At 56.9% G+C, this 20,589-nt stretch overlaps 7 protein-coding genes across 7 annotated transcripts; 4 read left to right on the top strand and 3 right to left on the bottom strand.

The window, feature by feature from the left end:
• Positions 1–465: 465 nt before the first annotated feature.
• SPBR_06955 (MFS transporter) lies at positions 466–2,300 on the top strand (the record flags this gene model as incomplete). Its single annotated transcript, XM_040765211.1, has 6 exons — positions 466–624; positions 693–706; positions 768–806; positions 877–897; positions 959–1,629; positions 1,693–2,300. The coding sequence occupies 6 exons, from the start codon at positions 466–468 to the stop codon at positions 2,298–2,300; spliced, it is 1,512 nt and encodes a 503-aa protein (XP_040616128.1).
• Positions 2,301–2,923: 623 nt separating this feature from the next.
• SPBR_07357 (exosome complex component RRP4) lies at positions 2,924–4,186 on the top strand (the record flags this gene model as incomplete). The annotated part of the gene is made up of 1 exon (XM_040765611.1): positions 2,924–4,186. The coding sequence occupies one exon, from the start codon at positions 2,924–2,926 to the stop codon at positions 4,184–4,186; it is 1,263 nt and encodes a 420-aa protein (XP_040616127.1).
• Positions 4,187–4,530: 344 nt separating this feature from the next.
• Positions 4,531–9,776, bottom strand: SPBR_06333 (uncharacterized protein; the record flags this gene model as incomplete). The annotated part of the gene is made up of 2 exons (XM_040764590.1): positions 4,531–9,584; positions 9,662–9,776. 2 exons carry the CDS (start codon positions 9,774–9,776, stop codon positions 4,531–4,533), a joined length of 5,169 nt encoding a protein of 1,722 aa, XP_040616126.1.
• Positions 9,777–9,854: 78 nt separating this feature from the next.
• SPBR_07500 (uncharacterized protein) lies at positions 9,855–10,955 on the bottom strand (the record flags this gene model as incomplete). Its single annotated transcript, XM_040765754.1, has 4 exons — positions 9,855–10,112; positions 10,397–10,468; positions 10,544–10,790; positions 10,855–10,955. 4 exons carry the CDS (start codon positions 10,953–10,955, stop codon positions 9,855–9,857), a joined length of 678 nt encoding a protein of 225 aa, XP_040616125.1.
• A 999-nt stretch (positions 10,956–11,954) lies between these two features.
• Positions 11,955–15,679, top strand: SPBR_06429 (uncharacterized protein; the record flags this gene model as incomplete). Its single annotated transcript, XM_040764685.1, has 5 exons — positions 11,955–13,485; positions 13,594–14,299; positions 14,363–14,420; positions 14,493–14,810; positions 14,885–15,679. 5 exons carry the CDS (start codon positions 11,955–11,957, stop codon positions 15,677–15,679), a joined length of 3,408 nt encoding a protein of 1,135 aa, XP_040616124.1.
• A 721-nt stretch (positions 15,680–16,400) lies between these two features.
• Positions 16,401–18,095, top strand: SPBR_07030 (uncharacterized protein; the record flags this gene model as incomplete). Its single annotated transcript, XM_040765285.1, has 3 exons — positions 16,401–17,375; positions 17,404–17,799; positions 17,895–18,095. 3 exons carry the CDS (start codon positions 16,401–16,403, stop codon positions 18,093–18,095), a joined length of 1,572 nt encoding a protein of 523 aa, XP_040616123.1.
• A 433-nt stretch (positions 18,096–18,528) lies between these two features.
• SPBR_06982 (aldehyde dehydrogenase (NAD(P)+)) lies at positions 18,529–20,314 on the bottom strand (the record flags this gene model as incomplete). The annotated part of the gene is made up of 3 exons (XM_040765237.1): positions 18,529–18,566; positions 18,664–19,002; positions 19,087–20,314. 3 exons carry the CDS (start codon positions 20,312–20,314, stop codon positions 18,529–18,531), a joined length of 1,605 nt encoding a protein of 534 aa, XP_040616122.1.
• Between the last annotated feature and the right edge of the window lie 275 nt (positions 20,315–20,589).

Raw genomic sequence — 20,589 nt, 5'->3', positions numbered from 1 at the left:
ATGTCCTCCACTTACATCCGTTACCTTGATCCCGATCGGGCTTTAAAGAACGTGTCGCCGCGGTTTTGCACTAAAATCGGCTTCTTTAGTGGCGTCGAACCCGCCGTCGATTGCAACATTCAGACGCTACGCTGCTTGTGGGACGTGCCTGGCCGTTGTCGTTTTTCTGTCTTGGCGACGGCTCTGTCTAGTCCCAGTGGCGTGCTCGACAAACAATAGTGACAGGGATCAGCCACGAGTCGGATGGCCATCGTGTGGACAGTGACCGGCACTGCTTCTTATGTCTGCATGTCTGTTTATGTATTTATTCAAGTGGTTGTACGGTGTCGGCGTGCTTTGCGCGCATGTATCAAGGTTCATGGTGAACTTTTTTTTTTTCATTTTACCGCCCAAAGATCAAGACGACTGTCAAGGAAGGCCACAACTCTCAACGGGACACCAAATTATCACTCCTTACCTGACAGCATGTCGTTCCATCCAGACGAAAAGCTGGGCGATTCTGCCATTTCAGCAACCGCAACGCCACCAAACGAATTTGCCGATGTCGATGGTGTCGACGATGTCGACGATGTCGAGTCTGACGCAGACCTCAAGGCCGACCGCCGTCTTGTCCGAAAGCTCGATGTACGTCGACGCAGAGAAATGAGGCACTAAACGGAGCCATGTTCTCGGAAATGCTAACCAGAGAATAGCTGCACATTATGACGTACGGCTCCAATGCTGTTTGTTTATGTACATTTCACGACGGACACAGCTAACACACACAGACTCGCCATGCTGATATACATTTTCAGTGTCCTTGACCGGTGAGCACGTCCCGTTCCTTTGTGGAAATTCGTGAAGCCTGCCCAAACCAGTCGTGCTAACACTTCCAAGGGTCAACATCGGCAATGCTGCGTACGTCTGCTTTCTCTCTCCCATTCTGCCCCCATACTCGCCCCCACTGACAGCAGTCCAGCCTCTACGGGCTCAAGACCGACCTCGGCCTCGTGGGCAACCAGTACCAGATCCTCGTGTCGATTCTGTTTGCGACCTACATCAGCGTCGAGATCCCGGCCAACTGGATGGTCAAGCGCATCGGCCCGTCCCGCTGGCTCGGCTTTATCACAGCCGGCTGGGGCCTTGTGGCGACGTTTTCCGGGTTCGCGCAGACCTTTGGCAGCTTCTTGGCCTGCCGGCTGCTGCTGGGCGCGCTCGAGGGCGGCCTCTGGCCCGGCCTGGTCGTCTACCTGACGACCTTTTACACGCGCCGCGAGATTGCCCTGCGCATCGCCGTCCTCTTTGCCTGCTCGGCGCTCGCCGGCGCCGGCGGCGGCCTGCTGGCGTTTGGCATCGGCTTCCTCGAGGGCCACGGCGGCTACAACGGCTGGCGCTGGATCATGATTTTGGAGGGCCTACCTTGCATTGTGCTGGGCGTCGCCACCTGGTTCGGCCTGGCCGACGAGCCGGCCACCGCTTACTACCTGACGCCCGCCGAACGCGCACGCCTGGTGCGTCGTCTCGACAGACAGCCCGGCATGACGCAGGCCGCCAAGCAGTTCCACTGGAACGACGCGCTCGAGGCGTTTGCCGACTGGACCGTGTGGGCCTTTTGCTTTGCCCAGTTTGGGGCGGACGTGATGCTGTACGGTGAGTTTTTTTTTTTTTTTTTTGTATATTGTTGATGTCCCTCCCTCTCTAACCGCCCCGCAGCCTTCTCAGCCTACCTTCCCACCATCATCAAGGGCATCAATGCCGACTTCTCGACGCCCGTCGTCCAGGTCCTCACCATCCCCTGCTACCTCGTCGGCGCCGCCGCCTACCTCGTTGTCGGCCAAGTCTCCGACCGCATCCAGCACCGCGCCCTCTTTGTCCTCGTCGCCGGCGTCATCACCGTCTGCGGCTACGGCATGCTCATCTCGGACGGCGGCGTCGCCGTGCACTACGCCGGCTGCTTTCTCGTCGCCGCCGGCCTCTACATCGTCGTCGGCCTGCCGCTCGCCTGGCTGCCCACCAACGTCCCCCGCTACGGCAAACGCACCACCACCATTGCCATGCAGGCCTGCATCGGCAACAGCGCCGGCATTATGTCGGGCTACGTCTACCCGGCCGCCGAGGGCCCGCGCTACGTCAAGGGCCACGCCATCTCGCTGGCCATGGGCGCCTTTGCCGTCGTCACCTACGGCCTCGTCTGGGCCTACTATGTCTACGAGAACAAGCAGCGCACAGCCGGCAAGCGGGATGCGCGTATTTCTGGCCTGACCGACGACCAGGTCCGCGAACTGGGCGACAAGAGTCCTCATTTTATCTTTGCCACCTAGAGTGCAGGGGGGTTGATGTGATAGAGGTGTGGAAATAACGAGGTAGAAGACGGTAGAAAGCGAAATCTATACAAATTATAATGTTTGATGTTTTTTCCGTGTGAACCAGGGTCTTAAAGTAACTCAAAAGAAGATGAATACGATTGATGTCTATCCAGGGAAAATGTGACGATATAAAGAATAAATGAAAAAAAAAAAGCTTCATATAGTAATAGTAAGCAAGCAAGAACAAGTGAATAGAAATAACCCAGCTGATATGAACTTCTCGATTACAAACTCGCGGAACGTACAAAGCCTTTATTCAATTTCTGTGCTCGTGGTCAGCGTTGCAGAAAATAAAAACAATATTCGAGGTGTAAGTCGGCTGCACCGTGCAAAACAGTGTGATATGGAATATACGCACCGTAGATATCGATACCAAAAACTGGCCCCACTTTTCCATCCAACAGCCTCAAAAAAGTTAGTTTGGAGACGAACAACTTCTGAAAGTAGATCATCATCAGCCTCCACGACCGACACAACGATACCCCAACGGACTCGAAGACCGACTGGCCTTGTTTGACCTCCACACGAATCTGCACGCAACTGTGCATCCTGCAAATAATACACACTCCGCATCACACATGCCCATCACCATTTTGCCGCCTCTTCAGGCGGCGTCTCGCCAGTTTCAGTCGACTGCAACAAGGAGAGTGGGCGGCTGGTCAGCCACGGCAGGCGCACGGCACAATGACGACGACGACGAAGACGACGACGACAAAAACGACGAAAACGATGAGGACAATGACAGCGATGGCGCCGCACCCGACAACACGGGCGGCTACGAGATCGTGACGCCCGGCGAAGTCATCACAGACGACCCGCAGTGGATGCGCGGCCACGGCACGTACGCCGACACCCGCGGCGCATCGGGCGGCATTGTGTCCTCGCTCGCGGGCACCGTCGTCCGCACCAACCGCCTGCTGTCCGTGCGGCCGCTGCGCGCGCGCTATGCGCCTGAAGTCGGCGATCTCGTCGTGGGCCGCATCGTCGAGGTCCAGGCCAAGCGCTGGCGCGTCGACGTCGGCGCCGCGCAGCTGGCGGCCCTGCCGCTGTCGGCCATCAACCTGCCTGGCGGCGTCCTGCGCAAGCGCACCGAGACCGACGAGCTGCAGATCCGCTCCTTCTTTGCCGAGGGCGACCTGCTCGTGGCCGAGGTGCAGCAGATTTTCGGCGACGGCGTGGCCGTGCTGCACACGCGCTCGCTGCGCTACGGCAAGCTGCGCAACGGCGTGTTCTTTGCGGTGGCGGGCGGCGGCGCGGGCGCAGGCGCGGGTGTCGTGCGGGCGCGGCGGCAGGTCTGGACAGTCAGCGGTGACGACGAGGATGACGATGGCGGTAGTGACGACAACAACAATGCGCACGGCGAGGACGCCGCCATGCACGGCACCAATGACACGTCGGGCAGCCACCGCCATGCTGCTGCGTACGGCACGGGCGCTGGCAAGATCGATGTCATCCTGGGCGTCAACGGCTACGTCTTTGTCGGCGCCCACGTCGAGCCACAGTCGGCGTCGTCTGCTGCTGCTGCGTCTGGTGCATCGCCAGGACCTTCTGCCGCTGCCGCCGCCGTCGGCATCAACAACATTGAGGAGGCGGTCAGCGCCGCCATCTACTCGAGCCAGAACGACCCCGTCAGCCGCGAGACCATGCGCGAGATTGCCCGCCTGCGGAGCGTCGTCGGCCTGCTGGTCGAGCACCGCCTGCCCATCGACGAGGCCTCGGTCATGAAGGCCTACCGCGAGGCCCTCGACGTCGCCCGCCACTCGTCGGACCGCGGCGAGGACGACGTGTACCTGGGCGGCGAGCGTGGCGACAAGATTGCGGCAGGGCTGGGAGGGCGGTAAGCGGACGGTCGCTGGCGGTTAAAAGCATTTTTGGTTTCGTTCGGTTTGCTTCGGTTTGATTCTGGTTTGATTCGGTCCCATTTGGTTTCATAAGTCTCACTCGGTGTCATGGTTCATGTGTGTCGTATTTGCTGCAAAATGGGCAGTTCTTGGCCGGCGTTATTTCACCCCTGCTTTCTTTTCATGAAATACCATATCGGCCTTCTCATTGACTTCTCATTGACTTCTCATTGACTTCTCATTGACTTCTCATTGACTTCTCATTGACTTCTCGTTGACTTTCATGGACTTCTCATGGACCGGCCTCTGGGACTGCCCATCGTTTACCCGCCCTTAATCCATGCTCAGTATATCCGGGAAATGGTCGTGTATGCCATCATCGGCGGCTCCCGTGACCGGGCCCGCGAGCGCACCCGGTTGACCACGGGTGCTTGATACGGCGGCTGCCGGTTGTTCCGTGGGTCTACCGTGCCCTCGCGCTGCTTCCACCTGTGGCCTTTAAAGTGCGTCGTCTCGGCGCTCCAGTGGCACTTGAAGCAGAAGTCGTAGTCCGCACAGTCCAGACACTGGTAGCAGGCGCCGATCGCCGGCTCCAACATACACCCGTCGCACGTGATGCCCCAGTTCGAGTACCCGCGCGCCAGCGGTCTCCCGTAGATTTGCGACTCCACAATCGCCTCGGCCACCAGCACCACATCTCCCTCCGTGCCCGCCGCCGCACTGACGAGTCTCGTGGCCTTCCGCTCCGCAACCTTCTCCGCGTGGTCCTTGAGCGCCTCCTCCAGCAGCAGCAGTGTGTCGGCCGAGTCGTGGTACTGCGCAATGTTGAGCGGTGTCCAGCCGTCCCGTGTCTCCATGCTCGGGTCCGACCCGCACGCCAGCAGAAGGCCGACAGCCTCGGCGCCACCCTCTGGCCGGCACGCCCAGTGCAGTGGTGTCCAGCCGTCATTGTCCAAAATGTCAATCTCGCTCCTGAGATGCAGGCGTGGGTGCTCCAAAAAGTACCTCAGCGTGTCCACGTCGCCCGAGCTCGCCGCGAAATGCAGCAGCCGCCGGCCCTGCTTGTCCGGGTCGAGCGCCCTGCCAAACGGCATCAGAGCCGCCCGGCTGCCGTCAGCACTGAGCTCCTCGACCACGCTCAGAATCTTTTCAAACGCATCCAGCGCCCGCGACTGCACTGCTACTTGCAGCGCATTCCGGCCTTGGACGTCCCGCGCCAGTGCCGCAGACTTGTTTTTCTCAAGCAGCAGGTCGACCGTCCCCGTCGACGACGACGACACCGCCGCGCTCAGTGCGTTGGGATACGACCCGCCGCTGCGCAGCGGGTCGGCTTGACGTTCCAGCAGTTTGCGCACTACCTCGCTGCAGCCCCCGGCCGCCGCCGCCGTGAGCGCCGTGTTGAGCTGCCCGCTCTCCTCGTTGACGTCCACGCCGTAGCCGAGAATCAGATCCACCATGCTCATGTTGCCCGTCCCTGCCGCAACCTGCAACGGTGCCGCATACTTCTTTGCTTGCGAACGGGCCGCGTCTCCGACGGATCTTTCACCCTCGCTGTTCTTTGAGTCGCGGAGAAGGCTCTCCAGCAGCAACCTGACAATGTTTTCGTTGTTCCGTTCTATGGCGTACGAGAGGGCCGATTCTGCCCGGTAGTCTCGCATCTCAATGTCCGCGCCGAGCGCCACCATCTTCGCCACAACCTCCTCGTTGCCTCGTCGCACCGCATGGATCAACGGCGACCGCTGTAAGGAGCTTGGTGCGGCGTTCAGGATCTGGACCATGTCGTCCTTCCTGTCGTTTTCTTTCGAGTACGTTTCGAGCTCGTTCAGCACGTCCAGCGCGAATGACATCAGGCCGCGCGTAATGGCCGTGTGCAGGATTGATGCGCCTGAAGAGTCCACGTGGAAGAGAACGGCCGGGTTGGCATCCAGCAGCTTGCGCGCCACCTCCAGGCTCTTTGTCTCGACGGCATGGTGCAGCGCGCTGCGTCCCGACCGGTCTAGCAAGTCGGTGTCGGCCCCGAAGGCCAGCAGCAGTCCCACGGCCTGGTCCACTCCGTTCTTGGCGGCGTGCATGAGCACCGTCTTGCCATCATGGTTTTCCGTGTCCACATCGAAGCCCTCATCCAGCAGCCAAATCAGCACCTCGCACGTCTTGTAGGCCGCGTGAAGGACAGTGTCGCCGTTCGTCGTGACCGCATGCAACCGGCTCGTGTCGTTTCCCAGCAAGAATTTTGTCATCTCCACGCTGTTCCAGCCGGCCGCCAGATGCAGCGGCAGCCACCCATCGACATCGGCCTTGTCTGTGCTGATACCGGCAGCAATCAGCATCTCGGCGGCGATCTTGGCCGTACGCGCGGGGCTTTGTGCAGCACTGTGCAGTGCGTTCATGTCTCGGTCCCCCGTCATTGTGACATCGATGCCGTCGTGCGTCAGCAATACTTCCAAGATGTTGATGTGGCCCCTCTGTGCTGCCCAGTGCAGTGCTGTGTGTTTTGAGCCATCAAGGGCGTTGACCGAGGCGCGGTGCTTGAGCAGCAGCTGAACCACGCGCACCTCCTGCTCACAATTCCGCGACATGGCTGCCGACGCCAAGATGCCGCGTGTCGCCGGCCCAACCCACGATACATCGGCCCGGTTCTCCAGAAGAATTTGCACGGTGTCAGCGTGTCCTGACAGAACCGCAAGGGCCAAAGGCGTCAAGTTGGTCCCGTCGGTCACGTTCGGATCTGCCTTGTGCAGGAGGAGGCAGCGGACAATTTCATCAAGGCCATTCCCAGCGGCACAATGCAGCGCCATCCGGTCGTTCCGGTCGCTACCGTTCGTAAAGACCACTTCTGCGTTCGGGTCGTCGAGCGTGAAGCAGAATTTAATGAACTCCAGCTGGCCAAACTCTGCCGCGCGGATGAACGGAAGGACGAGATCTTGTCTGTGTTCTGTAGGCCGGGATGACTTCAGGATGACCATCGCGAGAGAGTCCGCACCAGCTTGCGGTTCTGCACGGATGGCAGAACACAAAAGGTCGCTGCTTGTACGCCGATGGGACTGGGGCACGGCCGCCACGGTGGGATGTTGCAAAATATGCTTGACAGTCTCGATATGGCCATCACTGCAGGCAGCAATCATGGCATCTTCCATCATGGACCAAGGAACAACACACGTTTTTCTTGAGCCGTCTGCTTCGCATGAGGCCGTACTCTCGCCGTTGCTGTCGCCGTCAATCTGAATGGCAGTCTCGTCAAGCAAAATGGCAACGATATCTGTATATCCCCGCTGCGCGGCGACAAGAATGGGGTTTATATCTTCAATGACATCGCCGGGGATTATGTCTTCATTGATGTCATCGGAAGTGGCACTCTGTGAGTCGTTCGATACGTCATTGTATGCCGTGGCCATTGCATTGTAAATGACTGCACCTGCTTCCTGCACAAGAAACTTGGTGCAGTTCACATTGCCATGGCGCACCGCCTGGCACAGCGGGCTCACTTGCCCTGTCGGTAAGTCGACCTTTGCTCCGTACGACCGCACCAGAAGCTGTAATAGCTCAAGATAGCCGAAAGTGGCGGCATGGCATGCGAGAAGGTGTAAAAGTTCCGCTGGAACGCGTCTTGAACGGACGTTCGCGGGCCCTTCCAACCAGCCCAAAATCGGGTTATAGACGGCAGTGCAATGGTGCACAACTGCAATCTCCAGGGCGGCGTTGACAGCATCGTCCGCCTCATATCCGTCGGACAGCTTAGTCGATGCGAGGAGGACTTCCACAACCTTGGAGTTGTTGTATCGGGCAGCCATGGTGACGGCGCTACCGATCTCCCGTGCGCTCGTCGTGTCTTCAAGAATGTCCGTCACAACTCTGGGGATTCCGATTTGTGCTGCGAGTACTAGAGGGCCGGTCATGTCAAGGGATTTTGTGCTCTTGAACCTCGCCCAGTACGAGTCGTTCTCCTGCTTTCGCAGGACACTCATGAACTCGGTGTTCGCTGCCAAGCTCAAAACTTTTGCGGTGTCCACTTGTGCATCCTCAAGATGCTGTCGCCAAAATTCAGCCGCATAAGCTTTCAGGTGTAGTGCTGTCTGCGGCGCGGAATCATTTTCCTCGGTCACAATGCAGCTGATCAGGACGTCGACAATCTCGCTGTCGCCAGGGATTTCAAGCTTGGGCCAGTCGTCTCCCAGGTGGTCCTTTTCCCTTGAGAGGGAGTCGTGAAAGTAACCGCGGATGGCTTTGTTTGGAAAACATATCCTTTTCGCGGTGGCGCAGATGAGGGTGCCATAAATCGCTTTGAGAGCACGAGCCATGTCCGGAATGGAACGGTTGCTGCTCGAGAGCTGTATGCCAGCCCAAAGCTCGTCTTGCGTCAGGGGTCGTTTTGAGCAGAGAACCCAACCGATGGCGGCTTTCGCCCATGGTGGAGAGAAGCGGAAAGCGTCATTGACGTTGCTTTCAAGTGTTTCCCAAACAAAGTCCCTGGTAATGGTGTCTGGTATGACGAGATCAAGCTTCGCAAGGTTTTTCTCGATAACGGCGCGAAGGCCGTATATCTCTTCGGCGTTGTAACCACACTGATCCAGGATCAGAGACTTATACTGTTCTCGATGCGCCTTGGAGGGCCACGTCGTCGCAAGAGCCTCAGAGAACTTCCTTAGGGGTTCGTTGCCAAAAACAGTGACGGGGTCAACGACTTTCGCTTCGGCCCAAGGCGTGCCATCGGCTGCTCCTGCGGCTAGTGTGCGTCGATCGTAGAGTAAGACCAGCTTTATGACCGTTGTCTTGTTGCTCTCCTCGAGTCCGTCGGAACTGTCTATACCCTGAAGGGAGTGAAGACATTTTGCCGAGACTTCCCATTCCGGGTCGTTGAAGGGGAGGTTTTCGATCAGCACATAGGTCACTGCATTGTTGCCTGCCGCGTCTGATATTTGAAACCCGTTGGGCGTTGGAAACGCGTTGGAGAGCAGCCTCCCAAATATCTTTGCAGCGTTTAGTGTGGTCCATGCACCAGTCGCCTTCAAGACTTTGGCGAGGTCCTTCACACGACTGTAGAGGTGCGGTTTGTGGGAAAGTAGCTGATAGACAAGGGAACCCCACAGGCTGCTGGGTTGTCGTATCTTGACGCTGAAGTGGGAAGTAGAAAAGTAAAGGACAGGCCGACCATTGGATCGCATGCATTGATAGAGGGCTTTGGCATCCAAAACACCCTCCCCGACGCCAAGGAGAGTGCCGTGGTTGGCGAAGTGCTCGTCGAGATACGCCAGAGCTGCTGGCTCCGCATGGTTCTTGGCTTGCTTCCACTGACTAAGCTCTAGAAAACGGTGCAGGTCGTCATCATGAGACTGAAACAGCTCGTTGGGCGGAAACTTGGTGGCCAAGAAATTGAGTGTGCCACGATACATTCCGCTCGTTTCTGTCAAGATGCGTGAGTTGGTTGATCTTATGGCTGTACAACCCAGTTGGTATTGCTCAGTTGGTCGTGCCACTCACCGGCGCGAATAGCACTCGCTATGTCGAGGAATACAGGATCGTCGTCACTGGTAAACGTGCCCAGGTCTTCATGATTTCTCTGGCGGGGGAGTATGGTCTCGTGAACGACGCCCATGGTTGCCGAGTACGGAGGCAGAACCTAGCATGGCACATGTTAGAGTTGGTGCATATTTCCACTTTCCAGTCGGCCAGGCTATTCTTGAGAGAACGTCCATACCGGCTGGTCTTTTGATTCTTCATCCACCTGTTGGTAAACGTTGATGAATCGATATTCTGTTGCCACCGCGAGGAAGCTACGGGAAACGTCCTCGAGAAAACGCGAAAGGCGCCCGAGGCGCGTGGACAGGTTGGGGACCATGCGCAACTTTGCCGGCGATGCAAGAATAATACTGAGCAGCAAGTCCTCCCACGACCCTTCGTCAAGTGCGCGGTGTGGTGTGCCAAAAAAGATCTAACGAAAAAAGAGGCGCGATGAGCAGTAACGTGTCAGCGAGGTTTTCTCCTTGGAAGAAGGATCAAAGAGCAAGAAGGAGAATGAGCACGCACAATTCTTTTCGTTTGCTGTGCAACGTACTGGAAGCGCTCACTTTCTTGTGCTATGAGGAGAGCCTTAATAGGGGCGAATAGATTAGTATGGAATTAAATGCACCAAAAAAGGGAAGTCAGAGGCGACAGAGACGACAGAGACGACAGAGACGAGAGAGGAGGCGGCGAAGTTGACGCAGAGAGGCTCACCTTCTTGACCACGACGCCGCCGAGGTCGTGAGCCACAAACACGATTGGTGCCGACTGTTGATTTTCGGCAGGCTGATCGGTTAGCAAGCTACATAAATTGCTGTACGGACAAACAAGACCAAAGCCGTCGTACTTGCGGCGACCTACCTTCGGGGACCCTGTTGTTCTGTCCATCATGCTCAGGAGCCGATTGGCCGCGCTCGTGAGACCTTCTTCCGAGAGGAAACCACCGACGCTGCCAGGGAAAAGATTGTACCGGAACACCTCGACGGCCACACCTTTTGTGTGCTTTCCCAGGAGTTCGGACAGCCAGTGACACGCAATGCGGGTCTCTGGAGAATACGCCGTCCATTCCCAGCGAGGGTTGCTGGCCAGGCCAGAGACGGCAATGAGTCTTTGGTAATGTCAGTTCGCGTGCCGTGCACAATGCCGGTGGGAGAAGCCGCTGCGATACTCACCTGCATCTCGGTTCTCGCCGAACAACGCTGGTATTGAGGCTGCCGAACTGGCCGAACTGCTCTGCCCTGTTCGGCGCCTCCGTTGCCAAATCCCAGTTCATCGCCGGCGGTGGTACAACGCGGTCCGGTCGAAGCAAAACTAACGCAACACGCAATCGATTCGAGGGACGCGACAGACAGCAAAGACTGGGCGTCGCGTCTGTCCGCTTTCACGTCTCTAGATATGGATGCTGATCTGAGCTTTCGTCGTGGTTTGCTTTCGCGATTCTTGTGTCTTTGGTGAAATGTTGATCGGGTCTTCGTAGCCTTGCAAAACACAGGGAAACGAGGGACGAGGGGTGCGGCAAAACGCTGCCCCATCGAAACTGCAGCCTCAGCCCGCCATTTTGCCTTCCCTGTCAATGGTCACACTGCATCCTCTGGTCGTGTTCGAAGTGTGGGTGGGCGGCGCGCCCGTGCAGATGCTGGACAATCAGCCGCTTGGTTGGTGGGCGCAGGTCGTATCAGGCAGACGATGCTGCAGCGTCTGAGCGCTGACACACCACCCACTGCAACCCATCACCCCATTCTCCGTAATGAAGGAGGCTCGGAGGCGGCTGGCAAGGCAAGGCTTGTCAAGCCAGAGTGGAGGACGGGGGAAGTGAGAGTTTGTGGGAGTGTCGACGATGAAGGGACCGCTGGGGTCTTTCTGCAGAGCCGCGACTTCCTGTCTTATCCCATGTCGTGCCGGGTTCCTTCCGCATGGCGACAACACTCAACTCGCAGCTTCCACTTTCTGCATCCCCTCGGATAGACGGACATTTGCTGCGTTGCTCTTTCCCCATTTTGTCTGCATCTTCCTTTTGTTTTGGGCTCCTGGTGCTCTTTCTTGATTAACAATCCACCTGGCTCCTCCTGTTTACGGAGTATTAGTGAGAACTGCATCGCTCTTTCCTTTAATTTTGCTTGCCGACTTTCCCTCCTCAAGCCCCCACGTTCCTAAGAGGGCAGTCGCATTTTCTTGTTCCTCTTCTTTGTCTCCTATTTCCTCTCTCTGTCTCTCTGTTTTTACGGAGTGCTGCCAGCTTTACGCGACATCGATTGCTTTTCTGTCGCCCACGATGGTTTCGTCGCGCAAGGTGTCGGCGCCCCCCGTCGGCGCCTCTACTGCCGGTGCCTCTACTGCCGGTGCCTCTACTGCCGGTGCCTCTACTGCCGGTGCCTCTACTGCCGGTGCCTCTACTGCCGGTGCCTCTACTACCGGTGCCTCCACCACCGGTTCCTCCACTGCCGGTTCCTCCACTGCCGGCGCCGGCAAGCTGCACAAGAAAAACACAGTCGAGATGGCAACGGCAGCACTCGAAAACTTGGCTCTTGGCACAGGAGATGCACGGCTACCAGATACCGCCAAGTATCTCGGCTTCGATGCTGCTTCTAACAAGATGCTGAAGATCCGGGCTCACACTCTGCATATGGGCCTGGCCACCCGGTTCAACAGCGAGGTCTGTGCTCCGGATCGAAAGCAGGTGCTGAAAGAGCTTTTGCATGGTACCGACCCGGAGACGGGGCGGCTGTGGAATACATCTCTGCTCTTGGCTGAAGGCTCACACGGTCTCGTCGTCCACACCTTGCTGAATCCCAGCCAGTTTCTGGAGGACCCGTCCAAGTACAATTTCTGCCGTCTTCGCGCTTTCATCTCTCTCCTTTTGGAGATTGAGCCCTCAATCCTGGTTTCTTTTGACAAGAGTCGACGAACTCCGCTGCACTGTCTCATTTTCTCGGCCACAACGGAAGAGGACGAGGCGGTTTCGTCGACACTGCCCAACTCGACAAAAGAGGCCATCATCACATTCATGTGCACGAAGAATGGTTTTGACAGCCAGTTTCCCAGGCTGGCTAAATCAAAATCGGGGAGAGGGGACAGAGCAACTAGCGAATGGCGACACGTGGACAGACGTCAACGGGCCGTGCCGATGGCATCGTACCAGGACGACAGTGACGTGGAGAGTGTCGATGAACCTGTGGAAACGACATGTTCTGTCTTTGGCGGAATCTGCGCCGGCTATGACGACAACGACATGCTTTGCTGCATTTGCGATTGCGGCGTTGCCATGGAGGATGCTCTAGCATCGCTCCAAGAGCTCTCCAACATGGATAGTGGGCTCCTTCAATTCCATGCCGTCCACGCGGCTATTGAGGAGGATATTGCATTCCCTCCTGTTGTTGTCGATGCGTTGAGTCCCTGCTTTGATATTGTGGACAGTTTCGGGCGGACTTGCTTGCACCTCGCCCTCAGCATGCCCTTTACCAATACCAAGATACAATGGGCCAAAAGCCTTGCTCGCATGTGCCCCCGGCTTCTGGCCGAGTCCTGCGACGTCTATGTTACTGACAGCAAAAAGAAAAAGGCCACGCCGCTTCAATTTTTGGCGGAGCAGCGGTTTTTGGATCCGATGCCACGACAGAGGCGAATCAAAGTTCAGAGCTACCGGTTTGGCCAGGACAATGCGTTGGCCATTCTCGATATTCCAGCGCTGACGACGACCATGGATGCGAAGCTCGCCGCCCTAGAAGACGATCTCAAACTGCACTGTCTGGCTGCGTTTGAAGACTCTGAGATTTGTCGCAGTTTCATGTATACGGAAAGTAACGGTTCGTCATTACCTATGCCTGTTGTCATCATTGGCTTACGGTCCTTTCCGAAAACAAAAAGAAAAAAAATGTTTATTTTGCAACGTCTCTAACTCGGGTGATAAACAGAAAAGGAGATTGACTTTCCATTAAAGGACATGATGATTTCTAAAACGACACTTGATAGCCTCTGCCAGCACTTTCAACCTGACCGGCAGCTGAAGAGTGTTTCGATCGAGAATGTGCTGATCGAGTGGGATCAATCAAGCAAACCGTACCTGGATGCCCAAGCCTGGGGCTGTGCTGGCAATTCGGACCTCTACCTGGTCTTCAATTGGTTAAAGCAGACCCAAAGTGTCAGGAAGGTCTTCCAAGTATCCGTGAATGACTTTGACGACCAGTCGACTGGATGTGTTTGGAGGCGGCACAGTGACAAGGCCATTGTTGAGTGCTTAAAGGGTCTCGGCGTTGAAACGTGGGACTGGAAGCGTTTCGACATCCCGTGCTCAGCCATCCAGGAGGCTGCTGGGGACACAGTAAGGACGCTGTACCTTTACAGCAGCGGCCTAGACGCAGTCTTGGAAAGCTGGGCTTCCCTGAGTGGCCTGCCGCGATTGCCGGAACTTGAGTATATCTATCTATGCGCTGGGCAGGGCCTGGAGTCACAGGAACACGCCGAAAATTCTGCCTCGAACTTCAAATCCACCATTGAAAAGAACTACAAAGCAGTGAATGGAAGAAGTCTCAAGGCTGTCGAGTTTGCCATGCTGCAGACCCCAGAACAACGCGCCCTGGACGACAGGAACAGCTCCGTCAGTGCAAGCGAGCACGAAGCGTATGTGCGACCTGCCCTCGTCAACGGTTGGAGAAGCGTGTTTAACAGACTTTTGTGTTTCAGGAACGAGTGGCTTCACAGCATGGACCAGTTCTCTGCGTTTATGGACCAAATTGGAAAGGTATGTTTGTTCTGGAGTCGATACGCAGCACGACCTTCTTGTCCTGGCAGGTGCATAAACTGACTTATAAAGGGCGCATCCAAAACGCCAATCAAAGTGGCTCTCATCGACGACGGTGTCAAATCAAACTACCGTGCCCTCGACGACAATATTCTTTGTGGCCAGTCGTGGCCAACCCCGAAAACCATTCCACAGAAAACCAAAGTTCCGCTTGTTGTTACGTCTCCAAAGTACAACAGTTCACAGACGGGACACGGAACCATTATGGCGTGGTACATTCGTCGTATGTGTCCCAACGTCAAGCTTTGTGTCGCCAAGCTCGATCCTGTTGTCTCGGCAGTGCCAACCGTCGATGACAAAGTCACTTTTACTGTCGAGTCTGTCATAAAGGTACGTTGCATAAGCCGCGCTTTTGTCTTTTCTCTTGCAAGGACGTATTCGGGCGGGAAATTCTAACAAAATAGGCAATTTGGTGGGCCATTACAAAGAAGGTCGACGTTATATCTATGAGCTGGGCTATCGATGACAACATGCCAACCGAAATAAAAAATTCTCTGAGCCGGGCCATCCGCCATGCAATCGATTCAAACATTTTGATTTTCTGCGCCAACCCCGACAAAGGTGCCGAGTACCCAAACAACCTCACGTACCCATATCATCTCGAGAAAGAACGCATCTTCTGCATCGGTGCCGCTGGACGCAACGGCAAACGCTGGGACTGGATTGATGCCAGGGACAAGTCGTGCGACTATCTGCTACCCGGCGTCGACCTCGAAATCCACATGGAGGCAAAGGAATCTGCTAAACCAATCGTAATCCAACCGAGTCCTTTGATATCCACGGAAGCCCCCCTCATCGAACGGCCTCTGCGCGAGCGAAGCAAGCAGAGTGGAAGTTCGCTAGCTTGCGCACTGGCTTCCGGTCTGGCCGCGATGATCCTGCACAGCTCCCGCGTGAGCGGAGCCACATACAACGAGATTGATTATTTGAGGACATTTGATGGAATGAAGAGCGCGCTCAACAGCTTGTACCCCGACGGAGGTGCCGCGGCATTGGCTGCAGGCGAGGGCCAATGGCTGCCGGCCTCGTCCTTACCGACTGGACGAAACTATGCGCACATCAGCTCGACAGATAAGAAACTGAAGGTGTTGGAGGAGACGGTGGAAAAGTTTCTGGAAAAGATGCCAGACGATTATGTCCCCACGGTACCGCCAAACGGCCGACTAACAAGGACGTCGACAATGAACGGCACTGTCTAGAACCTGGTGCCATCAGAGACGGCGAATTAAATGTCCAGATCACGGCAGCAAAGAGGTCTGAAAAAGTACAAGCACTTTGTTTTGGTTGACAGATTCACTGCTCCTCGTTGTTTGGCTGAAATCAGTCCATTGTGTCAAATATTTTACAAATGGGACACGCATGTCGAATAACCCCCACACAAACCTGCCTTTGGAAAGGTCCAGGCCATTGGTGCCAATATTGCATTTTCGGAAAACACATCAGCTTTGTGGTTGCAATGCAACGCTGATGCTCAAAAGCAAGGCAGCCACTCAAATATATTGGATGTGCTGCGCCTCGCCAGCTGAATGCACCTTTGTGTAGCATTCTACCGACGGGATTGAGACCCCATCAGCCCCTGCACGAAAACACGCGCTGCGGAGTAATACGATGTACCACAAGCAGAAAGCCAAGACACTGGCCAAATGCGGACCGACCCCTCCTCACCAGTTCCGAAGCAATCTCTTGGCAGCTGTTTATTTTCGCCAGGAGTCAAAAGACGCTGGGGTTTGAGCTGCACCAATGATGGCCACGGCACATCGTTGAAGGACTGCTGCAGCTTTGTCTGCATGGACGAGGCTTTTTAAAAGATGGCCGGGCCGATGTCTTCTCAATAGTCGACAACATCGGCGGCGAAATAGACAAACAAACACAATATTGCTCTCACACTCGACAACGCAATACCAGATCACACAATCCACGATGGAAACGACCGGACGAAAGGACGATGTGGTCGTCTTCAAGATGGTCGACGCTTTCAACGGCACCGACCCTAGCACTGCAACCACTGAGCTCAAGACCAAATTTCAGCTAAAGGGCTCATCTCTCGGCGGCGAGACGCCCAATGCAGGCGGCGTTGTTGTGGATGAAGACGTCGGCGTTGACTCGCTAACAGTTCAGTGCTTTGTCGAGGCGGTCGTGCACGGTACATTGACAAACGACCAGTTCTCCGAGCCGGCGTCGCTGTTTATCTTCCAGTTTGCGTTTTGCCCGCGCAGCCGCAGCCGTCGCTTCCGCGAAATTGCCATTACGCTGACATTCACGGCGGGCACGGAGCTGACGATCCAGCCTGAGAACCGTTGGAAGACAGGCACCACAACGATCGACCGCCAGCGCAGCCACACCATCAGCCCCTCGTTGCAAGGCGCCGTAGGCCCGGCCACGGGCACGTTGTCATATCAGTGGCAGCAGACGGACTCACGCAAGATCGATGACCATGTGTGGATTGAAGGTTTGGTCAAGGCGCTAAGCGAGCGGCCCGACGGCAAGCGTGTCCCGGACAGTGCCGTGTGGGAGCTCCACGAAAACCACCAGGCCAAAAGCGGCGTGCCAAGCTTCTTCCGAACAGCTATACTTTTGAAGCGTGCGAGCGCACAGCGCAACGAGCCCTTCCAGGCTCTTCTGTCAATTACGGGTGACGTGCACACACACGTTAGCGACTGGGCCAAGATCCGCGGCATCAAGGGGGACGACAGGGGTGGCAGCAGTCACCAGCCAGCTCGCAGGCTGCGCAAGGGCGCACCCGAAGTCGATCCGGAAGACACAGACACCATTCCGATGACGGCCGCCAAAATTCCGTTCTTCTTCAATCCTACGCTTCCCGACCGGAACCCGCTGGGACTGGACAGGACGAAGCTGCAAAGCATCGATCTGAGCCAGTTCAAAGGACTCGTACACGTACGCAACTGGGCCGAGAGCGCGGAAGAATCCCAACAGTCGCAAAACGGAGCCGTTGGGGCGCCAGCAGCGCCAGCCGCACAGCCTCAAGCGCAGCCTCCGGTGCAGCCTCAAGCGCAACCTCCGGTGCAGCCTCAAGCGCAACCTCCGGTGCAGCCTCAAGCGCAACCTCCGGTGCAGCCTCAAGCGCAGCCTCCGGTGCAGCCTCAAGCGCAACCTCCGGTGCAGCCTCCGGTGCAGCCTCAAGCGCAACCTCCAGTGCAGCCTCAAGGGCAACCTCCGGTGCAACCTCCGGTGCAGCCTCCGGTACAACTTCCAACTCAACTTCCGACTCAACTTCCGACTCAACTTCCGACTCAACTTCCGACTCAACTTCCGTTACAACCTCCCGCACAACCTCCTGCACCGACCAACAACACTGCACGTGAAACCGCCCCAGTTGTCACAGAACCTCCTACACCAATTCCTACGACACAGCCGGCCATTGGTGCACCACTTCCTCCCGTCTCTCCCATCCAGTCCCTGCCGCAGGTCTCGGACCTATCGACTGTCGGACAGCTAGACGCTAGGCTGGCCGGGCTTACAGCGGAGCTGGCGCTCGTGGATGAAGAGGCACAGTACATACGCCGCATGATCGAGCTGGTGGCCGAGAAGCGGCGTCTTGTCAAGGAGACACACGCTTTGCATGCACTGCTCAACGGCGCTCTTAGCACTGATTGAACGAGGAATTGCTCCGGCGGTGTGACGGATTTGTTTTTGCGTGCCCTGAGCCCTTTGTTTGATATCCCATATAAACGCCCCACGTTGTACGCAATTTTGGCTACTTTGTTTGCACTTCCTCTAGTTGGCTGATTGTCATGTCTGATGTTTCAGGATTTGATTGTTAGTATGAATTAAGAGTACCTCCCCCTATCTGCGGTTTGCAGCGTCAATTTTGGAATACCCATCCTCTTAGCCCAGAATCCCATATCCAAGTTGTATCTCGGGCCGTTGCCTCCGCAGAACATAATGAAAGTAAAGAGTTCGAAAACACATAAAGAATGGAAGACGTGATGTAAACAAAATGCGTAAATGTCTGATGTGAGAGCTGGAACCATGAAATGAAGGTTCCTTCTGTCTCGAGGTTGGTCTGAAGCCAACGTAAAGGCCTCAATCAGGCGTGGCCGTTGGTCACCGGCGTGGCGCTAGGCTCTAAGAGACCGAATATATGTCAACACACCCTGCTGGTCACGATGCGCCAGGGCGGCAAGAAGCACCACAACACAGCTGCACCACCGGAGTAACGCACCTTGGGCGTTGCGGCTGCCGAGGCCAAGCACAAGGCGTAACCAGTATCCCAGGCCCTTGTTGACATTGCCGTTGCGGTCAAAGTTGGGCTTGGCCGCCAAGAAGTCCACCATGCGGCGGTTGCTCCAGTCGTACGGCATGTAGCGCACGCGCAGCAGGCCCTCCATCCAGGACGGGGTCTCGGCGACGGTGCGGCGGTGTGTGAACACGTCAAAAGAGGCGCGGCCGCGGTAGGCGCCGGTGCCGGAGTGGCCAACACCGCCAAAGCTCACGGTGTTGGGCGAGCCGTGCATGAAGGAGTCGTTGATGGACGCGCCGCCCGAGTTGACCTCGCGCAGTACTATCGGTTATGTTAGTCAAACGGTACACAAAAAATAAAACCATATGCGTACATATCCATAGAAATGTCCATATACAGGCGTACCTTTCTCGTTCTCAGCCTTGCTGCCAAACGTGTACAGAGACAGCGGCGTGGGATCGACTTGGTTGGCAATGTGGATGGCGCTGGGCAGCGAGTCCACGGGCAGGATGCTGAAGATGGGGCCGAAGCTCTCCTGCTGAATCATGGGGTCCTCGACCGAGTCGACGAGGACGCACGTAGGCTCCATGAAGAGCGTCTTCTGGTCCATCTCGCCGCCCAGGACAATCTTGCCCTTGGTGTCGTCGAGCATCTTCTTGATGCGCGCAAAGTGGCGCTCGTTGGCGATATGCGCCAGCTCGCTGTTGCGCGCCCCGTTGGGGAACGTCTTCTTGTGCGCGTCCTTCAAGCCCTGGATGAAGGCGTCGACGACGTCGCGCTGCACCAGAATGTAGTTGGCCGACATGCAGACCTGGCCGGCGCCCAGCGTCTTGCCCCACAGCAGACGGCGTGCCGCCAGGGCGAGGTCGGCGTTGGCCGTCACAAAGGCCGGGTTGCGGCCGCCCAGCTCGAGCGTCACGGGCGTCAGCGTCTGCGCCGCCTTGGCGGCGACAATGCGGGCCACCTGGCGGCCGCCCGTGTAGAAGATCTTGCCCCAGCCGCGCTCCTCGCCGTCAATCTGGCCCAGCTCGCCGGGGTCGCGGAAGTCGAGCAGCGCCGTCGTCTCGGGCACGGCGCCGTTGACGACCGAATAGGCCTCCGGGTCCAGAGCCGACTCAATCAGCTCCTTGAGGACCATGGCGACGTTGGGTGCGACCTCGGACGGCTTGACCACGGCGGTGCAGCCGGCCGCAATGGCGCCGACCAGCGGGCACAGAAGCAGGTTGACCGGGTAGTTGTAGGCACCAATGATCAGGACAGCGCCCAGCGGCTCCTTGCGGGTGCGCAGGCCGGCCGCGTAAAAGCTGAGGCCGATGTCGGGCGAGCCCAGCTTCTCGTCGGCGGCCAGCTTGTCGAGCTGCGACAGCAAGAAGAGACAGTCGTTTGTGACAAAGTCAATCTCGGTCATCCTAGACTCGTACGCAGACTTGTTGAGGTCGCGGCGCAGGGCCTCGATGAGCTGGGGCGTGTAGTCGATGGTGGCCCAGTAGAGCTTCCGCAGCTGCGTTTTGCGGTACGCGAGGTCCTTGGTGCGATTGGTGCGGAAGGCCGCGGCAGCCGTGTTGCACTTGGCCGACACGCTCTTGAGATCCGTGGCCGCAAAGGGCGGGATCTCGATGCTCTTGGTCGCCATGGCTGAAAGCAGTGGTGAGATCTGTGCAGCCCGTGGTCGCTTAAGAAAAGATGCCGTGTTGGGGGCGGTAGGTGGTTTAGGTGGTGGTGGAGTTGCTGCGGTGCGCTAGACAGTCGTTCCGGGATCGTATCGATTGCCGCCAAACAGAATGCCGACGGAAAAGCGACGCTGGTGTGTGCGATTGGCTGGCACGGAACGTTGTTGTGCCCCGGAATGATTGATGTACTGAAGCGTTGTGAGATGCCCAACAAAACCAGCAATAGGGATGTGTCCAG

The sequence above is a fragment of the Sporothrix brasiliensis genome (genome assembly GCF_000820605.1).
Source record: "Sporothrix brasiliensis 5110 chromosome Unknown Cont20, whole genome shotgun sequence".
Taxonomy (NCBI): Eukaryota; Fungi; Ascomycota; class Sordariomycetes; order Ophiostomatales; family Ophiostomataceae; genus Sporothrix; species Sporothrix brasiliensis.
Note: the sequence above shows the minus strand (reverse complement) of the source record. Positions and strands in the feature narration are given on the sequence as shown.